Source organism: Phyllostomus discolor, chromosome 1, assembly GCF_004126475.2.
Source record: "Phyllostomus discolor isolate MPI-MPIP mPhyDis1 chromosome 1, mPhyDis1.pri.v3, whole genome shotgun sequence".
Classification (NCBI taxonomy): domain Eukaryota; kingdom Metazoa; phylum Chordata; class Mammalia; order Chiroptera; family Phyllostomidae; genus Phyllostomus; species Phyllostomus discolor.
Genome location: NC_040903.2, coordinates 57,066,446 through 57,083,088, shown reverse-complemented (window position 1 = coordinate 57,083,088; position 16,643 = coordinate 57,066,446). Strand labels below are relative to the sequence as shown.

Genomic DNA, 16,643 nt, shown 5'->3' with positions numbered 1-16,643 from the left:
GGTATGCAGAACTCTAGATGGAGAAGAAAGGCCACTGCTGGTCCCTTTGAGTCTGAGAGTTTGAGATGAAAATATCCAGTAAGAACTTAGGGTGGACCTCTGGAGGGCTGAGAGGGCCATGCCTGAGGTATGCACTAGGGAGTCGTCAGTGTGGAGTACACAGAGGAAGGTGCAAGGAGCTGGGAGGGGCTTGATTCAATTCAGAGGGCAAGGGGATTATCTTCTCACCCAGCAAACTTCTATTCAGCATTTACTGTGTGTCCAACAGGGCCTCAAGTGCCAGGAATGCAAAGATAAATAAGATAAGGTGTCTGCCCTCAGAAACCTCATCCTTAGCCATGAAGGCAAGGAGTGGTCGATAATGTTAGATGATGAAGTCAGAGATAATAAGGAAAGATAAGGGACCTCTGATTTGTCAATAAAGTGACCACCCTTGACCTTCTAAGAAGGTAGCTTCAGTAGAGTCTTAATAATAGACATCAAATTGAATAGGGAAAATTTGATGAGAAAATGAAGACAAGAGCAAGACTTTTTTATTCCCAGAATCTGACTTGTTTTTCACTCTCTTTGTGTTTATTCAAATTCTTTGCTATTTTCAACTTAATTAACTTTTGTTACAATAGTAATGTTCTGATATTTTAATTCAGATTTTAAATAATATTAACAGTCAAGTTAAAATTTAGTCACAGGTCACTTTCATGTTTCTAAAAAGATAATAATGATACTATATTTTTATATTTCTTTCCATTCACATTCAGATAAGTAATATAAGTGAATACAACCAATACATTTTAAGATGATAAAACTTTGCAAGAGCCAATAGAAGCTATTTGTTGAACAGCACTGGGGCAGATGATAAGTAAAGAGAAGGAAAATAATTTTAAAAAACACTGTTTATAGAGATGGCAATAATTCAGGTTTTGCCATTTCTCCTTGTGCCTGTGACAATCTTAAAGACAGGATATCTAAATTCCTTCCGCTGTCTATTTCTGCAGAGGGGAAGGGAAAGGGAGAAAAGGGGAGATAAACTTCCAGGGACTAGTTGGAAAAGTGCTTTCACTCCTTCTAATTAGTAATCAGTCTATTACTGATCTCTGTGTAACATGCTCTTGTTAACAAAGACCTCATTTTCTTCTTATTCAAAAAAGGATAGTATGTATGATCATCATAGTTTTCTCTGATTGGCATTGTTCTATGTGCTCCACCTCTCAGAAGTGCTCCCAACTAGTTGATGCATCTCCGTCATCCAACAATTTCCCATAAATTTTGAAGTGAAGGAGCTAGATGATGTTAGACTATGAATGTTCACCTAGTGGGTCAGACAGGGGACCAGAAACAGTTAGACATCAATGTGTCCCCTCCATCCTGATTGAAGCTGATCTGCACTGCCAGTCACAGTTGTCTACACATAGTATTAAATATTCTTTGATTTGATTCTGTTTGACTTAATTTGAATAGTTTTGGTTTGGAGCAATTCAGTTGCTCTGTGTATTCTACATCTAAGAATTAGGGATCATTACTGCCCCTCTTTTATACACAATAACGATCTATCACTACCCTTAAAGTTCAGCTGAGAAACATATGCTCAAGTATCTGCTAAACGCAGGCTGTTGTCCAGTGGACACCCAGGTCCCTTTTCCACCCTCATCCTTATATATCTATGGAGCAGACATTCCTGCACAAATGCAGTCAGCAGACAGAGTGTCAAGAATCAGGAAAAATAGACAAAAATACTCCAGGAGAGGCCTCCTAGCTCTGGGAATAGAAAGTCACTTGTAATGATCACTAACAACCAAGCATGCACTCTGATGATGTTGCTACAGCTTTGAGAACTTGGCTATATTGAGCTATATTGACAGAAAGGGTAGAAAAATATGACAAACGTTCTTCTTTCTTGGTCAACATTTTTAAAATCAGGTCTGAAAATTCTAATAGTGTGAGGTTCTAAGTTCTGGCAAAAGGTTAGATTCAGCCTTTAGAAAGGAGTTAAGGTCTCCTTGTCTGGGCCATTACCTGAGGTGGTGCTCTGAAGGGAAGATAAGGCAGTCCCCAGCTGGCCGGGTGGGTGTGTCAGGCAGGCAGTAGGGGAGATAAGGGGGCAGAAAGAAGATTCTATGCACATAATATCCTTTTTAAAAGATTTTTTTTAGCGGCTTTGTCTCCTCCCCCCATCTGCCCTCTGAACTGTGGTACCCTATTCCACATCACCAAGCTATGTATTTCTTTTCTTCTCCTTCTTTCTTCCCCCTTACCTCTTAGAGCCCTAGACCAACCAGGCGATTGGAAGGAAGCACATGATGAGGAATATGATAAGGGTCAGTTGGGGAAACAAAGGTATTGCCTCTTTCTCCCAGCCCTAGCCCCAATGGTGTGTGTATAATATTTTATTTAACCCAAAAGAAAAACATTGCTCGATGATAGTCCTTATAATTGAATACTTGTTCATAATCACCTTTCTTGTAGGTATCTCTAAAGGAGGGGAACCAAAAATATTGAGACCCCCAAGACGGCCCCGGAATCCCAAAACATTAAATAACCCTGAAGACTGCACATACTATTATCTACTACATGTAAGTGGCTCACGCTTATTATCAATGGGAGCCATAGCATTCATAAAACTATGGCCACACTAGGCCTATGCAAAGGGAGGACTCTGAAATGGAGATGCCCCTCAGTTTCTGCTTTCCTATCCCGGCCTCGGCTGAGGACCTGGGCACTTGGCTGTCCTGCTGCCCCTCTTTGTCACCATCCAGGACCCTCCCACAGTCCTGCAACCCCATGTCCTTCCAGCAGGAAGGTTTCTCTGCTGGTTCATTCATCTGAATGGAGATGCAAATATTAACCCAGAAAGAGAATTGTGTCACAGCAGGAGCTCTCCAGAGAGGGACCTGATGTAAGTGGGTGAGATATGGTGAAAGTAGAAGAAGGGAAGGAAGGGGGGGAAAGACAATTTTGGAGCACCTTGTACTTTTTTTTATTCTTAAGGAAGACTTTTATTATGGAAAAGTTGAACACCTACAAAAGTAGAATAGTATAATGAACTCATATCCATCGCTATCTTCCTCAATTATCAACAAATCTTATCTCCTCTATACCTTTACCTGCAACCTCAATGGATGATTTTGAAGCAAATACTAGGCATCTTATCTTTTCACTTATAAATATTTCAACATGGATCTCATAAAAAACAAAGAGTGTTGTTTTTTAAAGATGTCTACAATCATTATACTACAAAAATAATTAATTTCTTAATTTGATCAATAGTTTAAAAATGTTTTTCTCATTCATAAAGTTGTTTTTCAGTCTTTCTTTATTTCCATTTCTTTTCCGAGTCATTCATTTCATATTTTATCTGCAATTAGTTTTGTCCGTTATGCTCACTTCCCTTTTAAATTCCAGGCCTGGAACAAGGTACATTCACCTGCATTTTGATATCTGATCCTAGAAACAGCCCTGAAGGAGGCATTCCCACATCACAGGCCAGGACACAGACACAGACAAGGCATTTCCTAGCTGTCAGGGTCCTTCACTGTACTGAGGTCCCTCACTCATGGCAGGCAGCATTCCAGCTCATTGCATCACCTCTGCCAGCCTGCCCTTCCTCCCCTGTTCCTGTTGTTCAAATGCCACCATCATCCATTTGGTTACCTAAGCCAACACTTGGTGTCATCCTGAACCTAACCTCTCTCCTACCTGACATCTGACCATTGACTCTGAAGTGTGGCTTCTACTGACAAAGACTGTCTCCCATTCATCCCCTTCTTCTGACCTCACTGCCTTATTTCAGACCATCATTGCTCCTCACTGGGATGCTTCAGGCCCCACCCAAGTGCTTCTAAAGTCAGCCTCTCAAGCCTGTATTAGAAAATTCCTCTAAACCATCAATTTGGCCATGTTCCTCCCTTGCTAGTCCCTTTATAGCTCAGCAATTCCCTCAACATAAAGGCCAGACTATTTCTGAGGCCAAGCAACAGAGAATAAGGTTAGAAAGCACCAACCATTTCCTATTAACCTTGAATATAAGTAGTAAATGATGTTCAATAACATTTATTAATTGCCTCTGGAATGACAATTGGCCTCTGTGGCTTCAACAACAGATACCATTCTTGATATGAGAAATAAGGAGAATGTTTATGACTAACAACCAACCAGTCAGTGAGACTGGAGCAGATTCTGAGCCTCACAAATGAGTCCCAAAATCTTATGTTGTCATCGAACTATTAATTTTTTTAATGAATATAAAGTGTTTTAATACACTTTAAGTTATTAGTGACTGGAATCCTTTTTATAACTCTGAGTCTTTAAATCTTCAGCTTCAGTGAAAAATAAAGCATAGAAAACTAGACTTATTATAAGTGAAAACGGACCATGTGTTCATGTTTATCTTTCCCCTGCTTGGGTTCCGGGTACTACACATAAGTGAAACTTGTAGAAATGATGGGGCCCCACTCCCTTTACCCACCAAAACACTGTAACTTTAAGTGGCTTTCATGAAAATCTTTCTAAACTATATTCTACTACACACTTTAAACCTTTTCCTGATGACCCAGGCTCACTGTAGTCAGCAAAAGTGTACTTTCCTCAGATCTACACCTCTCAGTGAGGCTCTCTGACCACCGTGTCCACGGCAGCACCCTGTCTCTCTGCTTCCCCCTGGCCCTGCATCATTTTTTTCAGAGCATTTGTAAATATGTATTTCTCTACTTGCTTCCTGTCTGACTGTCCCCTGTAGACTATAAGCTCCATAGAGGCAAGGACTTTGCTCGCTGTGACAGCCCCACTGCTGCTGGAACTTGTGGGTCACTGTAGGTAGATAGAAGACTGTTTGGTAAATAACACACTGCTGCCTTACAGCGCTCCGGGAGCTGCCGAGCTGTGCAAATGATGTCCCTGAGCCTGCCCATCAGGGACACCTGTGCTTCTGGTTGTTTTCCCTATTTTTTATAGCTTTTGTTTCTCCTTGGATGTCACTTCTTACTATGGTCATTCTTATTGCCTTAACATCAATACCAGCCCTCTTCTACAATTTGATGCTCTTAATCTCTTACATCTGGGAAATGTTGCTATAGTTGTGTCAAAAGTTAGAGTAGGCTGAGCCTGAGAAGCATGCCCTGGAGGGGAGAACATCTGCTGGGCGCACACACACCTGCCGTCACGGTGTGGGGAGCTGCTCTGTCACTCAGAAGCTGAGCAGCCATCCTCGAAACCACTCGGGGCCAACAGTTTTCTCAAAAAGAGTAACTGAACACATCACTTCAAAGGCCTTCCAGTTTATTATTTTGCCCAGTACCTCTCCTGGCTGCAGTAGGTAGTATAGCTGTCACAAGATATTTTCCCCCCATGTTTTGGCTACTTTCTTCATCCTTGCAAAGACCTCTAAATAAGTGAAATGTTGGTGTATTTCCAAAAGGAATGTAAGACTGTATCTACCAGGATATAGTGGATGTGAAATTTAAAGTTTTATTATAAAATGTGTTTCTTTGTATCAGGTAGGAGGGAAGGGAGTGTGATGCCACTGAGCCTTCAAAGTCCTATGAACTTAGACCTCGGGTCTTTCAACACCTCCTCTAGAGACACCCTCCCGGGACTGCCTCTGCCTAGAGTCACCTCTGTCTCCTTGTCTTTCTCTCTTCTTTACTCTTGTTCCTTAAGAAGCTGCCATAGGACATTTACTTCTTTATTTTCATATCAAATTTCAAGTTGGTAATTTGTAATTTCAAAACTATAATTGAAAAACACTGTTCATCTTAGCAGTAAATGCCCCTAATGTAAAGTCCCAGGGGTTAAGATGTATTTAAATCCTCTCCCGTGACATCCACTGTGCTTCCTTCTCTGTGAGAAAGAATGCAGTCTCGCGCTTCCCTTCTGGACTCCGCAGTGAGAAAACTAGGAGACGACAAATGTGAGGCTCATCTTAACACATGTCACTTTTGCCCTCTTTCTTATTTACAACTTCTGTTTGATTGTATAATTGCTTCTATTATAAACCATCTTAAATAATTTTTTGGAAAAATTTATTGTTGAATTACATTTCATTAGAATATTCTAGCACAGGCAAGAGTGAATAAAACCTGGACAATATTTTCTCTTCTAAGAATTCCTGTAACTTAGAACCATATTGTATGTATATACTACCTACTACCTCCCAGGGAGAAAGGCTGATCCAGAATTAAAAAGGACCCTGGCCAGCTTGAGAGTTCAAGGTCAGAATGTTATTTGATTGATTCTTGGTTGTAGAAAGGGGATGTCTGCCTCTTGGCATCATGCCATCATTTCAGCATAATTTTGGATTGTAGAAAATTGTTCTCAAGAACAAAACAGACTTTTTTCCTGACAGTGGATCAAGAAGATCCTCTGTCATATTAAAACAACAACAGCAACCACAGCAAACACCACCCTGGTCTCGGGGATCATTAACTGGACCGCTAGGGGCCATGTACCTATGCTGGTAGTGTAATTATTTGTGAGCACCTCCTAGCCTGGGGCATTGGGTCAAGAATGTGAAGTAATAGGAAATGGGAAGGAGGATAGGAAGGTAATTGGTGTCCTGCTCCTTGTATTGTTGTTTTCTGAATGGTTCACTCCCAGACTTCATGCACTTAAACATCCACTTCTGCCTCGTCCAGTCCACCCACTAAAATAACAACCAATAAGTATTAAAGAAACTATGAACCATTTCACTCAGCCAACATTTCAGTGTATTACACACAATAAATCGTGAGGAAAAATGGTTGCCTGTCTAAAAATACTGTGGAAACCCTCAATACTTACAAACCATTATTAATTACCACTTTTATTATCTTGTACTTTTATGGTGTCAGCCAACTTGATATCTGCATTAGGGTTTCCACAATTATAATATCTTCAGCTTGTTCAAGGTGAGTGTGGTATTCATTTCTTCATCCTGAGAGACACATGTGCTCTTCTAACATGTAAATATATGAGCTCAAATATATTGAGCTAGCACACAGGGAAGCACGTTACTAGTGTTGTGATACCAGAGATAATACTGCTTTATATGTAAGGTGAGGTGCCATTCTATTATTCAAATTAAAGCATTGATTAAAATATATCTAACATATGCATAATTAAGTGCTCTAACTTGTGCCTTGATGCATAAAGTTCTCATCTATGAAAACATTTTGCAAATGAACATATGTATCATCTGTGCTGCTACTTTTATGCCCTAAATGGGCTCCTACGGGTTAGTGACATCAATTTCATTCTTTCGTAAATGGCTGCAGCTGCCCTCACCCTCTACCCACCTGCTTTACCTGCAGACAAGGATGATGTAGGAACAAGGCATCACAGCAGCCTTGTTATCTGCCTAAATCACAACTGCATTTTTGAAGAGATGTATTTTCCAGAAATTCTTACTTTTTCCCCCATTTGTCAGTAGACAGACCTTATGTAATCTTGTGTATAGTGGTCACTGTGGTAAACTCTTTTTTTTTAATGGAATGCAAAGATTAATTTCAGTCCAGTCCTGGTAAAAAGAATCAAAATTCATAATTAATAAAATCTGAGTAAATTATATTTATTCAGATCTTTAAAATATTGTGTATGCATGTTTATTTCTAAGTTAGCTTTGTAGAAACAAATGTAGGTATATATTAGGATTATAGTGATATGCGAAACACATTATGTCAAGATCATAATATTTATAGATTTTAAAAATTATTCTATTCCCTTTAGAAGTCAATCCAAGAAGAAAAACGAAGACCAAGGAAAGATAGGTAATTATTTCTTTCTGAATTTCAATAAATTATCAAATGAAAAGATAAATCTATATGTTCAAACTAAATTAATAATCACCAGTTTTATGTGGACAGGCTGGAAGGTAGTATGCTCTTAGTGCATTTATATTAAAAACACCTGCCTGTGGCTTGAGATCTTGTCTACCTGAAATACATTGAGCTAGCACAGTGCAAAGTGTACATTGAAAACTCAAATCATTTTGAATGAATTATGCTGTTCCAATACAGAATTTGGTTTTGTTTTGTTCTGTTTTGTTTTGTTTTGTTTTTGGTTCATCGATATGGTTTGATTGGGCAATTTGAACACTCCCATGTCCATGAACTTTCTTTCCCCAAACTCCTTTTTGCTTTTTGTTCTTGGAGACAAGACATGCTGAATCTCAACTTTTATGGCTTTGTTACGAAAATAAGGTTTGTGTCCCCTGTAGGTGTGGTACACTGTAATACATACTGTTCCCCTTTTCCTATAGTGTTTCAGCTACACAGTACTTTACTAGTTCAATCAACTAATTTCCAGACAATGCTAATAACAATTGAGGGTTCTTCTGTTAAGCATGAGCAGACAGAGTTCCTAACTTGTGAATCAATGACATCCTGAAAGCTTATTTATAAATTGGTACCTGGAGCTTGTCAAGCTCTTTTCCCCAGAAGCACCATGACATCTGAGAGTTGCCCAGACCTGTCCCTGGTGACCTCATCTGAAGTCCCATCACACTGCAGATACTGACACCACAGATGTCAGACCATAGTCAGAGTAAATCTGAGAATTACCATGTTTGAGAACACACGCTGTGTGTATGTCACATGCAGGAGTTCATATCTAGCACAAAAAAATAATTTTCTGAAGACCAACAGGTAGGGGGAAGACAGTAGGTTATCTGTGAAGGAAGCAAGGTAAGACCATGAATACACTGTGTACATCAGTGAAAACACTATGTGTTAGTATGTAAAGTGGCCCAAGGGTCTGCTGTGAACTCTGACCTAAACTAGCCAAACTGGAGCATTGTACTATAATTACCGACTACCCCTGTTGTGGTAACTACCCCTGTTGTGCCCTGTTGAATGTGACAGAACCAGGAAAAGCCCCTCCAGCAGCTAACGTTCTCTTCAAGGTAAGAGATAAGTTTTTTAGTTTTATTTTTAATTTATGGTATGTGCTATTTTTGTACATTTCAAGACAACTACTGTTTTATTGACATGTGTATGTTACTCTAAATTACAGTAAATACTTTAAAAGGAGAAAGCAAGTGTCCTATAAGTTTAAGTGAATAGAACATTTGATTGATACTCTGATATGTTTATGTGTTCACTTGTAGTCAGGGGAAATTATTAGATTTGGAAGACTTCTATTATAAGGAATTTTTGCCCACTCGTTCTGGACCAAAGGAACATAACCCTAGTTTAAGAGGACAAAGACAACAGAGAGAACTCCAGAACCAATGTTTTAAGGCTGATGAAAGGTAATAAGCTTCACATTAAGTTCAGCATTTTCAATTTTATACTCGCAATTCCATTTCTAAAACTCTTTCATTTTATGTATGACAAAACATTTAATAAGAAAGCATTACTGAATATTACTCTCTTATAATTGATATGTTGTCTAAAAGTAAAACCATAAATGTTATGGTAGTTAATGACATCCCAGTTTTTCTAGAACAATCCCAGTTTATACCTGTTTTCTTGGTGTAATCATTAATAGCACCCCCTCCCTTTAAAAGTGCCTCAGTTAAGATGATAAATTTATGGTCATACTAATATAAGCAATAAACGATATTCAAAACTGTGGTTAAGCACTAACCAATGTAATTTTAATCACTCATATTAGTTTTTCAATTATACTGTGTAATTTCTCAGAATCAGTGATGTCAGACCAAAAATATTTGGGAGAAAGATTATATAGAAATATATAATTTGGATTGGATTTCTCACTTTGCCACTGACTTTTGCATCAAGTAACAAACTGTTTATAGCTTGCTTACTATTGATACCCTGGGAATTTTTTCTCTTACCTCAGAAATTCTTCATGGAGTTTTGAAATTGAGGGCGTGTAATAAGATGGAAATGTGGTATGAGGAATGGGATCAATAACAGGCTATGAAAAGCTGTTTTTCCAAAGTCCTAAATGAACATCCTACCTGCCTAGAGTACTTGGGTCCCCTCACCTGTCCCTTGTGCGGTGTGAGGTGGTGGTTAAGAGAAGAGGTTTTAGAGTCAGGCACTCACAAATCTCGATCTTAATTCTGCCACTTAGTAGTTGAGTGACCTTGTTTATGTCACTAGACTTCTCTAAGCTTCCGTTTCCACATCTGCACAGGGATTTAGTAATAACACCCTCACCATGTTGTCGTAGAAATTAATGAAATGGTATATGTGAAGTGCTTAACACCAGATGTGGCATAAGGCAGGTGGTCCATAAACATGGCTAGTACCATCTTTATTTGCTTTTCTAGAATCTCCTTCAACTATGATTTCTTCCCCTTGTACCCAAAAGAAGGTGCATTCTTTCATCTTGGGATCAAGAATTGTAACATGCTTAGAGATGTTCCATTCGAACCACAGAGTTCACTCACAGAGTTCACCATGTGAGAGAACACCAGGTGCCAGAACAATTGAGTGACTTGCTCAAAGTCACACAATGAGTTAGTGAACCAAAATCCAAGCTTTTTCACTCCCTGCTCAAATTGCTTTTTACTAACTTGTCTGCTCCCCATTTTAACAACCCAACCCAGTCTGCTTCCTCCCCAGTTTGTTCTCCCCCTCCCCCACAGCAGACACACACGCTCTGTCAAAGCATTACATCCCTGAAGTACTACCTGGTCTTCTAGTGTCTATGAACGTGTAGTGTTCACTAGACTAAGGATGCTAGAAGTTAGCACTGGTCAAGGGTTTACATTATGCTAAGCACTAGACTAGTATCTCATTTAATCCCCACAGCAACCTTCTGAGGCCTTTATATTGCCCCATTTTATAGATGAGGAGGCTAAGTCTACAAATTTTAGTGATTGCGTATACTTACCTAGATAATAAGTGATGGAGCCAGCATTTGAACATGGACCTTCTTGAGTTTATTTTGTTTAATCCTCACCTGAGAATACATTTATTGATTTTAGAGAGAGGAAGGGAAAGAGAGAGAGAGCCATTGATGTGTGAGAGGAACATCAATTGGTTGCCTTCTTCACAATCTCTAACCAGAGATCAAACCTGCAACCTACGTATCAGGGACAACAGCAATGCTGTGTTCAGTGTCTCATAATGAATAAAAGTGATGGTGGCAGGTAGTCAGTGATTAGAGAATAGCATCAGAGAATAACAGGAGAACTGATGTCTCCTCGTCTCCCACTAACATGGCATTTGGTGGGATCTCTGTTGAGCAATAAAGAGTCATTGAGGTATTTAAGGCACAGCCAAGTTTTAATTAGGACAAGAAGACATGGAGAGAATGGAAGGGGAAAGGGGGTAGGAAATGGAACAAGAGTGCTTCAGTTCAGGGATGGGAAAATCATTACAGAAGCATCAGCAGAAAAAAGATAAAGGGATACAGTGGGGAAAGTATAGGATCTGAGTGCTCTCACCTGGCTGTGAACCCCCACTCCATTTCTCCCCAGTCATATCAACTACAGTTTTCTCACCTGCAGACTGAGGATGAGAAAAGCTAAAGCTTTACCAAGCTGTCCTTAGAGTTAAAAATAATGTGTGTGATGTACCTAGCAGAGAATTGTTCCCAATATTCTTACACCAGAAATGAGATAAACAGGTATGAGAATTCAAGTCAGTTACCCCAGATCCTCCCCATAGGTACCAACCAAAGACCTTTCCTGTCATGTATCCACTGAGCTCAAGACCTTCAAGACCCTGAAAGACCTTCTTGGAGTTGTATTTTTTTAATCTTTCAATTGTGACTTACATTCAATATTATTTTGTGTTAGTCTAATGTGTACAACATGGTGCTCAATCACATACTTTACAAAGTGTTCCCCTCAATATTTCCAGTACCCACCTGGCACCATACACAGATATTACAATATTATTGCCTATATTCCCTACACTCTACTTTATATCCAGTTTGTACTTTTTAATCGCTTTACCTTTTCTACCTAGTCCCCCTATCTGGCAACCATCAGTCTCTTCTCTGTTTCAATTTTCTTTGTTTATTTTGTTCTTTAGATTCCACATGTAAGTAAAAACATTTGGTATTTGCCTTTCTCTGACTGACTTATTTCACTTAGCATAATACCCTCTAGGTCCATCCATGCTGTCACAAATGGCAAGATTCTTTTTATGGCTGAGTAATATTCCACTGTGTATGTGTACTATGTGTACATTGATGTAGTACACTACATTGTGTATGTGCACTACAGCCAATCATCTATTGATGGGCACTTGGGTTGCTTCTTTCTCTTGGCTATTTTAATAACACTACAATGAACATAGGGGTGCATATATTCTTCCAAATTAGTGTTTTGGGTTTCTTCAGATATATAGCCAGAATTGGAATCATTGGTTCATAAGGCAGTTCCATTTGTAATTTTTTGAGCACCCTCCATATTGTTTTCCATAGTGGCTGCACCACTCTGCATTCCCACCAGTGCTGCACAAGGGTTCCCCTTTCTCCACATCCTCACCAGCACTTGGTGTTTGTTGAAAATAGCCAGTCTTCCAGGTATGAGGTGATATCTCATTGTGGTTTTAATTTGCATTTATTTAATGATTAGTGACATTGAGCATCTTTTCATGTCTATTGACCATCTATATGTCTTCTGCAGGAGTGTGTATTCAGACCCTCTGTATATTTTTAACTGGATTGTTTGAGGGTTTTTTCATGTTGAGTTGTATTGGTTCTTTATAAATTTTGAAATAGTAACCTCTTATTAGAAGTATCATTAACAAATAGGTTTTCCTACTCAGTAGGTTGTCTTTTGTTTGGTTGATGGCTTCCTTTGCTGTGCAAAAACCCAAAGAATTCTTTTTCTTTAATTCTCTCTCTAGAAGGGACTAGAATAAAAGCATATTCCATCTACATACATAGTTTAGTCTTTCCTTTCTAGTTCCTCATTATTTTCACTTATTTACATATACCTTCAATGACCTTACCCTCTTCTCCCTCAGTTATATTCAACTGGTAAACCTTAATACTGGGTAAACCCAACTTCCTACCCAATCCATACATGCACCCAAGTAGCTGAACATGCCTAGAAAAAAAAAACATCTATTATCACTTAAAACTTACGACCACACACTTTAGGCAGGTCTGTAGAGTTACTTTGAAATACTACATTTTTCTAAAAATCCATTATTCCACTTTCCCAGTTCACTCTTTCAGATTTCCTTCTCCCTATTCAAACCTTCAAAACTTCCTCACTCTCACCAGACAACCTCTTTTTCTGTTTTACTAAGAAAGCAATAGCAGAGAATAGACACATGCTTCCACCACCAAATCTATCACCCACCTTCCTCAGTTTAGCATGAGTGACTGTCCTCCAGCAAAGGCCAAATCTTCCCTTTGTGCACTGGATCCAGACCCTTACTCAGCTCAAGTACATTGTCCTGAAGTTATCCCCTCTCTTCTCTACAACTTAAACATTTGTTCTCTTTACAGCACCATTTCTGACAATCTGTGAACATGAGGCAATTGGACTCACCATAGAAAACACCCTTGACTCAACAGCCCCCCCCCCCCACTATCCATGTTCCTGCCCTCCTTCATTATAGCAAGAATAACCCAGGAGACTGACCCAACCTCCTCCACATCCTCCTTTCCAATCTCTCTTGAGTCCCTTGCCAAGGCCACCAGCGACCTCTACTTTGCCATACGCCATTATCTGCTTTCAATCCTTATCATGCCCTACCAGCATTTAACATTTTTCCTTTACATATTTTCCATTTTCCTCCAAGACAAAACTTCTCTTGTTTTGCTTTCTACCATTCTGGCTCCTCCTTCTCATTTTCCTTTGCTGATTTTTCTTCATTTCACTGACCTGGCAGCATTGGAGTGTCCCAGTCCCTTGCTTTATGAACATGTACTCTCATGACTTTAAGTATCATCTATTTACTTAAAATTCCTGAACTGAAACTCTAGCCTAGATCAGGACTGATGTATCCAACTACCTAGTCAATATCTCCTGTTGGATATCTAATAAGTAAATTTAGCATAACCAAAACCAAATCTTTACCGACCCCTGTCAAAGAAAATGTTCTCCTGCAGATCTTTCCCATCTCAGATGACAGTCCCATTCTTCTAGTTGTTTAAGCCAAAAACCTTAGGGATGTTCTTGATTCATTTTCTTTACACACACATCCAACCCATCAGCAAACTATTTCAGTTCTGTCTGCCAAGTATGACTGGAATCTGATCAATTCTTACCCCCTCTGTAAGCCTAGAACAAGCCATTATCAGTCTTGCTTGAACTATTGCAGAATCTTTTAACAAGCCTACCAACTTCCACTCTGCCAACCAGGTCCTTTTAAGAATCATTCCCCTGCTCAGAACTCCAAGGAAAATTCAAGTATTTGCCATGGTCTCAGAACTCTAAATTATGTGCCGTACTATACCCTCATTCTGCCGGCTCTCATCCCTTGCTGCTCTTCCTCTTGCTTGCTCCATTTAAGCCACAGTGGCCTCTTTCCTGTTCCTTGAACACAATATACACACTGTAATCTTGGAACCTTTGCACTGTTTGGCTGTCATGCTGGAATGACTGCCCTCCCCTCAGAGATCTCCCTGGCCCACTCTTCCCCTTCCTTCAGGTCTCACCTCACCTATCGCCTCATCAGAGAGGCCTTTCCTGATCACCCTCTATGAAATGGTGTGTACATACAGACACAACACACCCAATCTCTCTTCCTCTACTAGCCTGCTTTATCTGTGTCTAGCACCACTCACCACCTGGTATTAAAAGCTGTCTATGGTCCTCTCCCATAATCACCTGCACTGCTGGCTGACACTTATTGGGTGATCCCTGGATAAAATGGATGAGTCTCCATATCTGCCTTTGAGATAGCCCTCTGCTCCCCCAAGCAAGCTGCAGAGTCCAAAGGTAAACGTTAGTGGGGTTCCCCAGCAGTGAGTTTAGGAAATTTGGCTCAACAACCTCATTGAAAATGCTGAAAAAGCCAACAGAGCTGACAGCAACTGTGTCGCTAACAGAGGGGTGGGTTAGCTATGGTAGGAACATTTTTAAGAAACACTTGAGCAGCGTGAAAATGCAAAATAATGGTTGTCCATTAGACAGCTAATATAAGTGTGTGTTTATTGGTTGTGAGGTATTTCAAGAGTAAAGAAACTCACCTTTCTGAACTGCACATTTACTTAGGAGACAAACACAAAATCACCGGGTTCCACCAGCCCTGGTCCTCGGCTCAGAGGAGTTTTGAAAACCTGCTAAGAAAAATTAATGCACATCCATTTGACCACGGTTTCAACGTTTTGAATGTGCATTCTCAAATGCCCGCAGGCAGTGGGGAAAATGGAGAGGAGAACTCGCTTAACTCAGGGTGGGCGGGGATGCGCTGCGCGCTGGCGCCTCTAACGCTTGGGCCCCGGGTCTCGCACGCAGGTGTTGGGCGGTGGAGAACCCGGAGCAGGAGGATACGGAGGAGAATGGACCCGCGAGCAACCCCTACGACTACAGGAGGCTCCTGCGCAAAACCTCCCAGCGCCGGCGCCTGGTCCAGCAAGTGTAACCCTGCTGCCACAGTGGCCACCGACATGTGCCCTAGACTGCGAGGTGCAAATGCCCAAGAGGAGGACCTGCAGGCGCTGAAGTCTGGGCTTGGACCGGGCAGGGGCTGCCCTTTGTGCCGCTTTGGAGCTCGGAGGGCGGAGACCTAGGAGCTTTTAGGACTGCGACTCACCGAGCCTTGGCACCCTTCACTCCCACAAGCGCACCAGTTGGGGCATCCCTGTCCCTGGCCCCCAATTATGTCTTGGTTCACTTGTTTGCGAGTCCTTCTAAGAACCCGACGGTGCCTGAGCTCTTGCTGACTCCTCCTCTCTCATTTTGGGTGACTTAAAACATTTCTTATTTCATGGAAATGCCTCTCCCAGGTCCACGGGACACTCGCGGGCGGGTTGAGTCTTCAGAATGGAATAAAGCCAGGGTGGGAGAAGAAGTGAGAGGATGGTGTGCAAGTTTTGAAGATGAACTTCACCTTAAACTCCTGCTTTCCCTCCCCTTGGTCATGAAGGTTATTAAATAAAGGAAGTGCCTTGGAGAGTCGGTGGCTTTCAGGGCTGGTCCGTTGTGCTCCCCTTTGGGGCCCAAGTCCGGAGGGGGTGAGGTGCCTTCCGCCTGCAGCAGCAAACAACCCCACCACCGCCACCCGGAACGCACATAGGAAGTTACAGCCCATCCTTGCAACACAAACGTGGCCTCCAGACAGATCCCCAAATCACCCAACACACTGCACACACACGGCCTTCCCAAACACGTGCCTTCCTATGGCCCGCCTGTAAAATTTTGGTCCACTACTGAGTGAAGTGTCAGATGTTTTTTTAAGTTCTTCCCGCCTGCAAATTTGAGGCAATTTCCGCTGTTCTGAATTTTGGTGAATCTGAGATGGTGGGGAGGGCAGTGGGTGGGTAGAAGTTTGCATTCCTCGGTTGATGCATTTTATTTTAAAATCCAGGTTGAGCTCTTCTCCGAAACGTACACCCTTCCAAAGTCCCAAGTCTGGACTTACACAACCCGGAGAGGGCAAGAAGGGTGGTGCGGTGTTTTTACCCATAACTGGCTGGGAGGAGGGGTCTGGCTGTGGCGGGGCTTTCCCTTTCCGCCGGTATCCCTGGCTCTACTACCGTGGCCCGGAGCCAGGAGACTTTGAGGAAATATTCCAGCACAGCAGGAGGGCCGTGCAGCCGGCTGACAACGTTTAGTGTGCCGCTCGCCC

At 41.2% G+C, this 16,643-nt stretch overlaps 1 protein-coding gene across 1 annotated transcript in view; it reads left to right on the top strand.

Moving 5' to 3' along the window:
• The window catches only part of MYO3A (myosin IIIA), a 204,354-nt gene extending 188,391 nt beyond the window's left edge, over window positions 1-15,963 (top strand). The window contains exons 30-33 of the mRNA XM_028507652.2: window positions 2,464-2,570; window positions 7,696-7,736; window positions 9,074-9,217; window positions 15,311-15,963. Coding sequence (XP_028363453.1) covers window positions 2,464-2,570; window positions 7,696-7,736; window positions 9,074-9,217; window positions 15,311-15,437 — 419 coding nt within the window. The 3' untranslated portion in view covers window positions 15,438-15,963. The remainder of the gene's footprint in view (window positions 1-2,463; window positions 2,571-7,695; window positions 7,737-9,073; window positions 9,218-15,310) is intronic.
• Window positions 15,964-16,643: the final 680 nt, after the last annotated feature.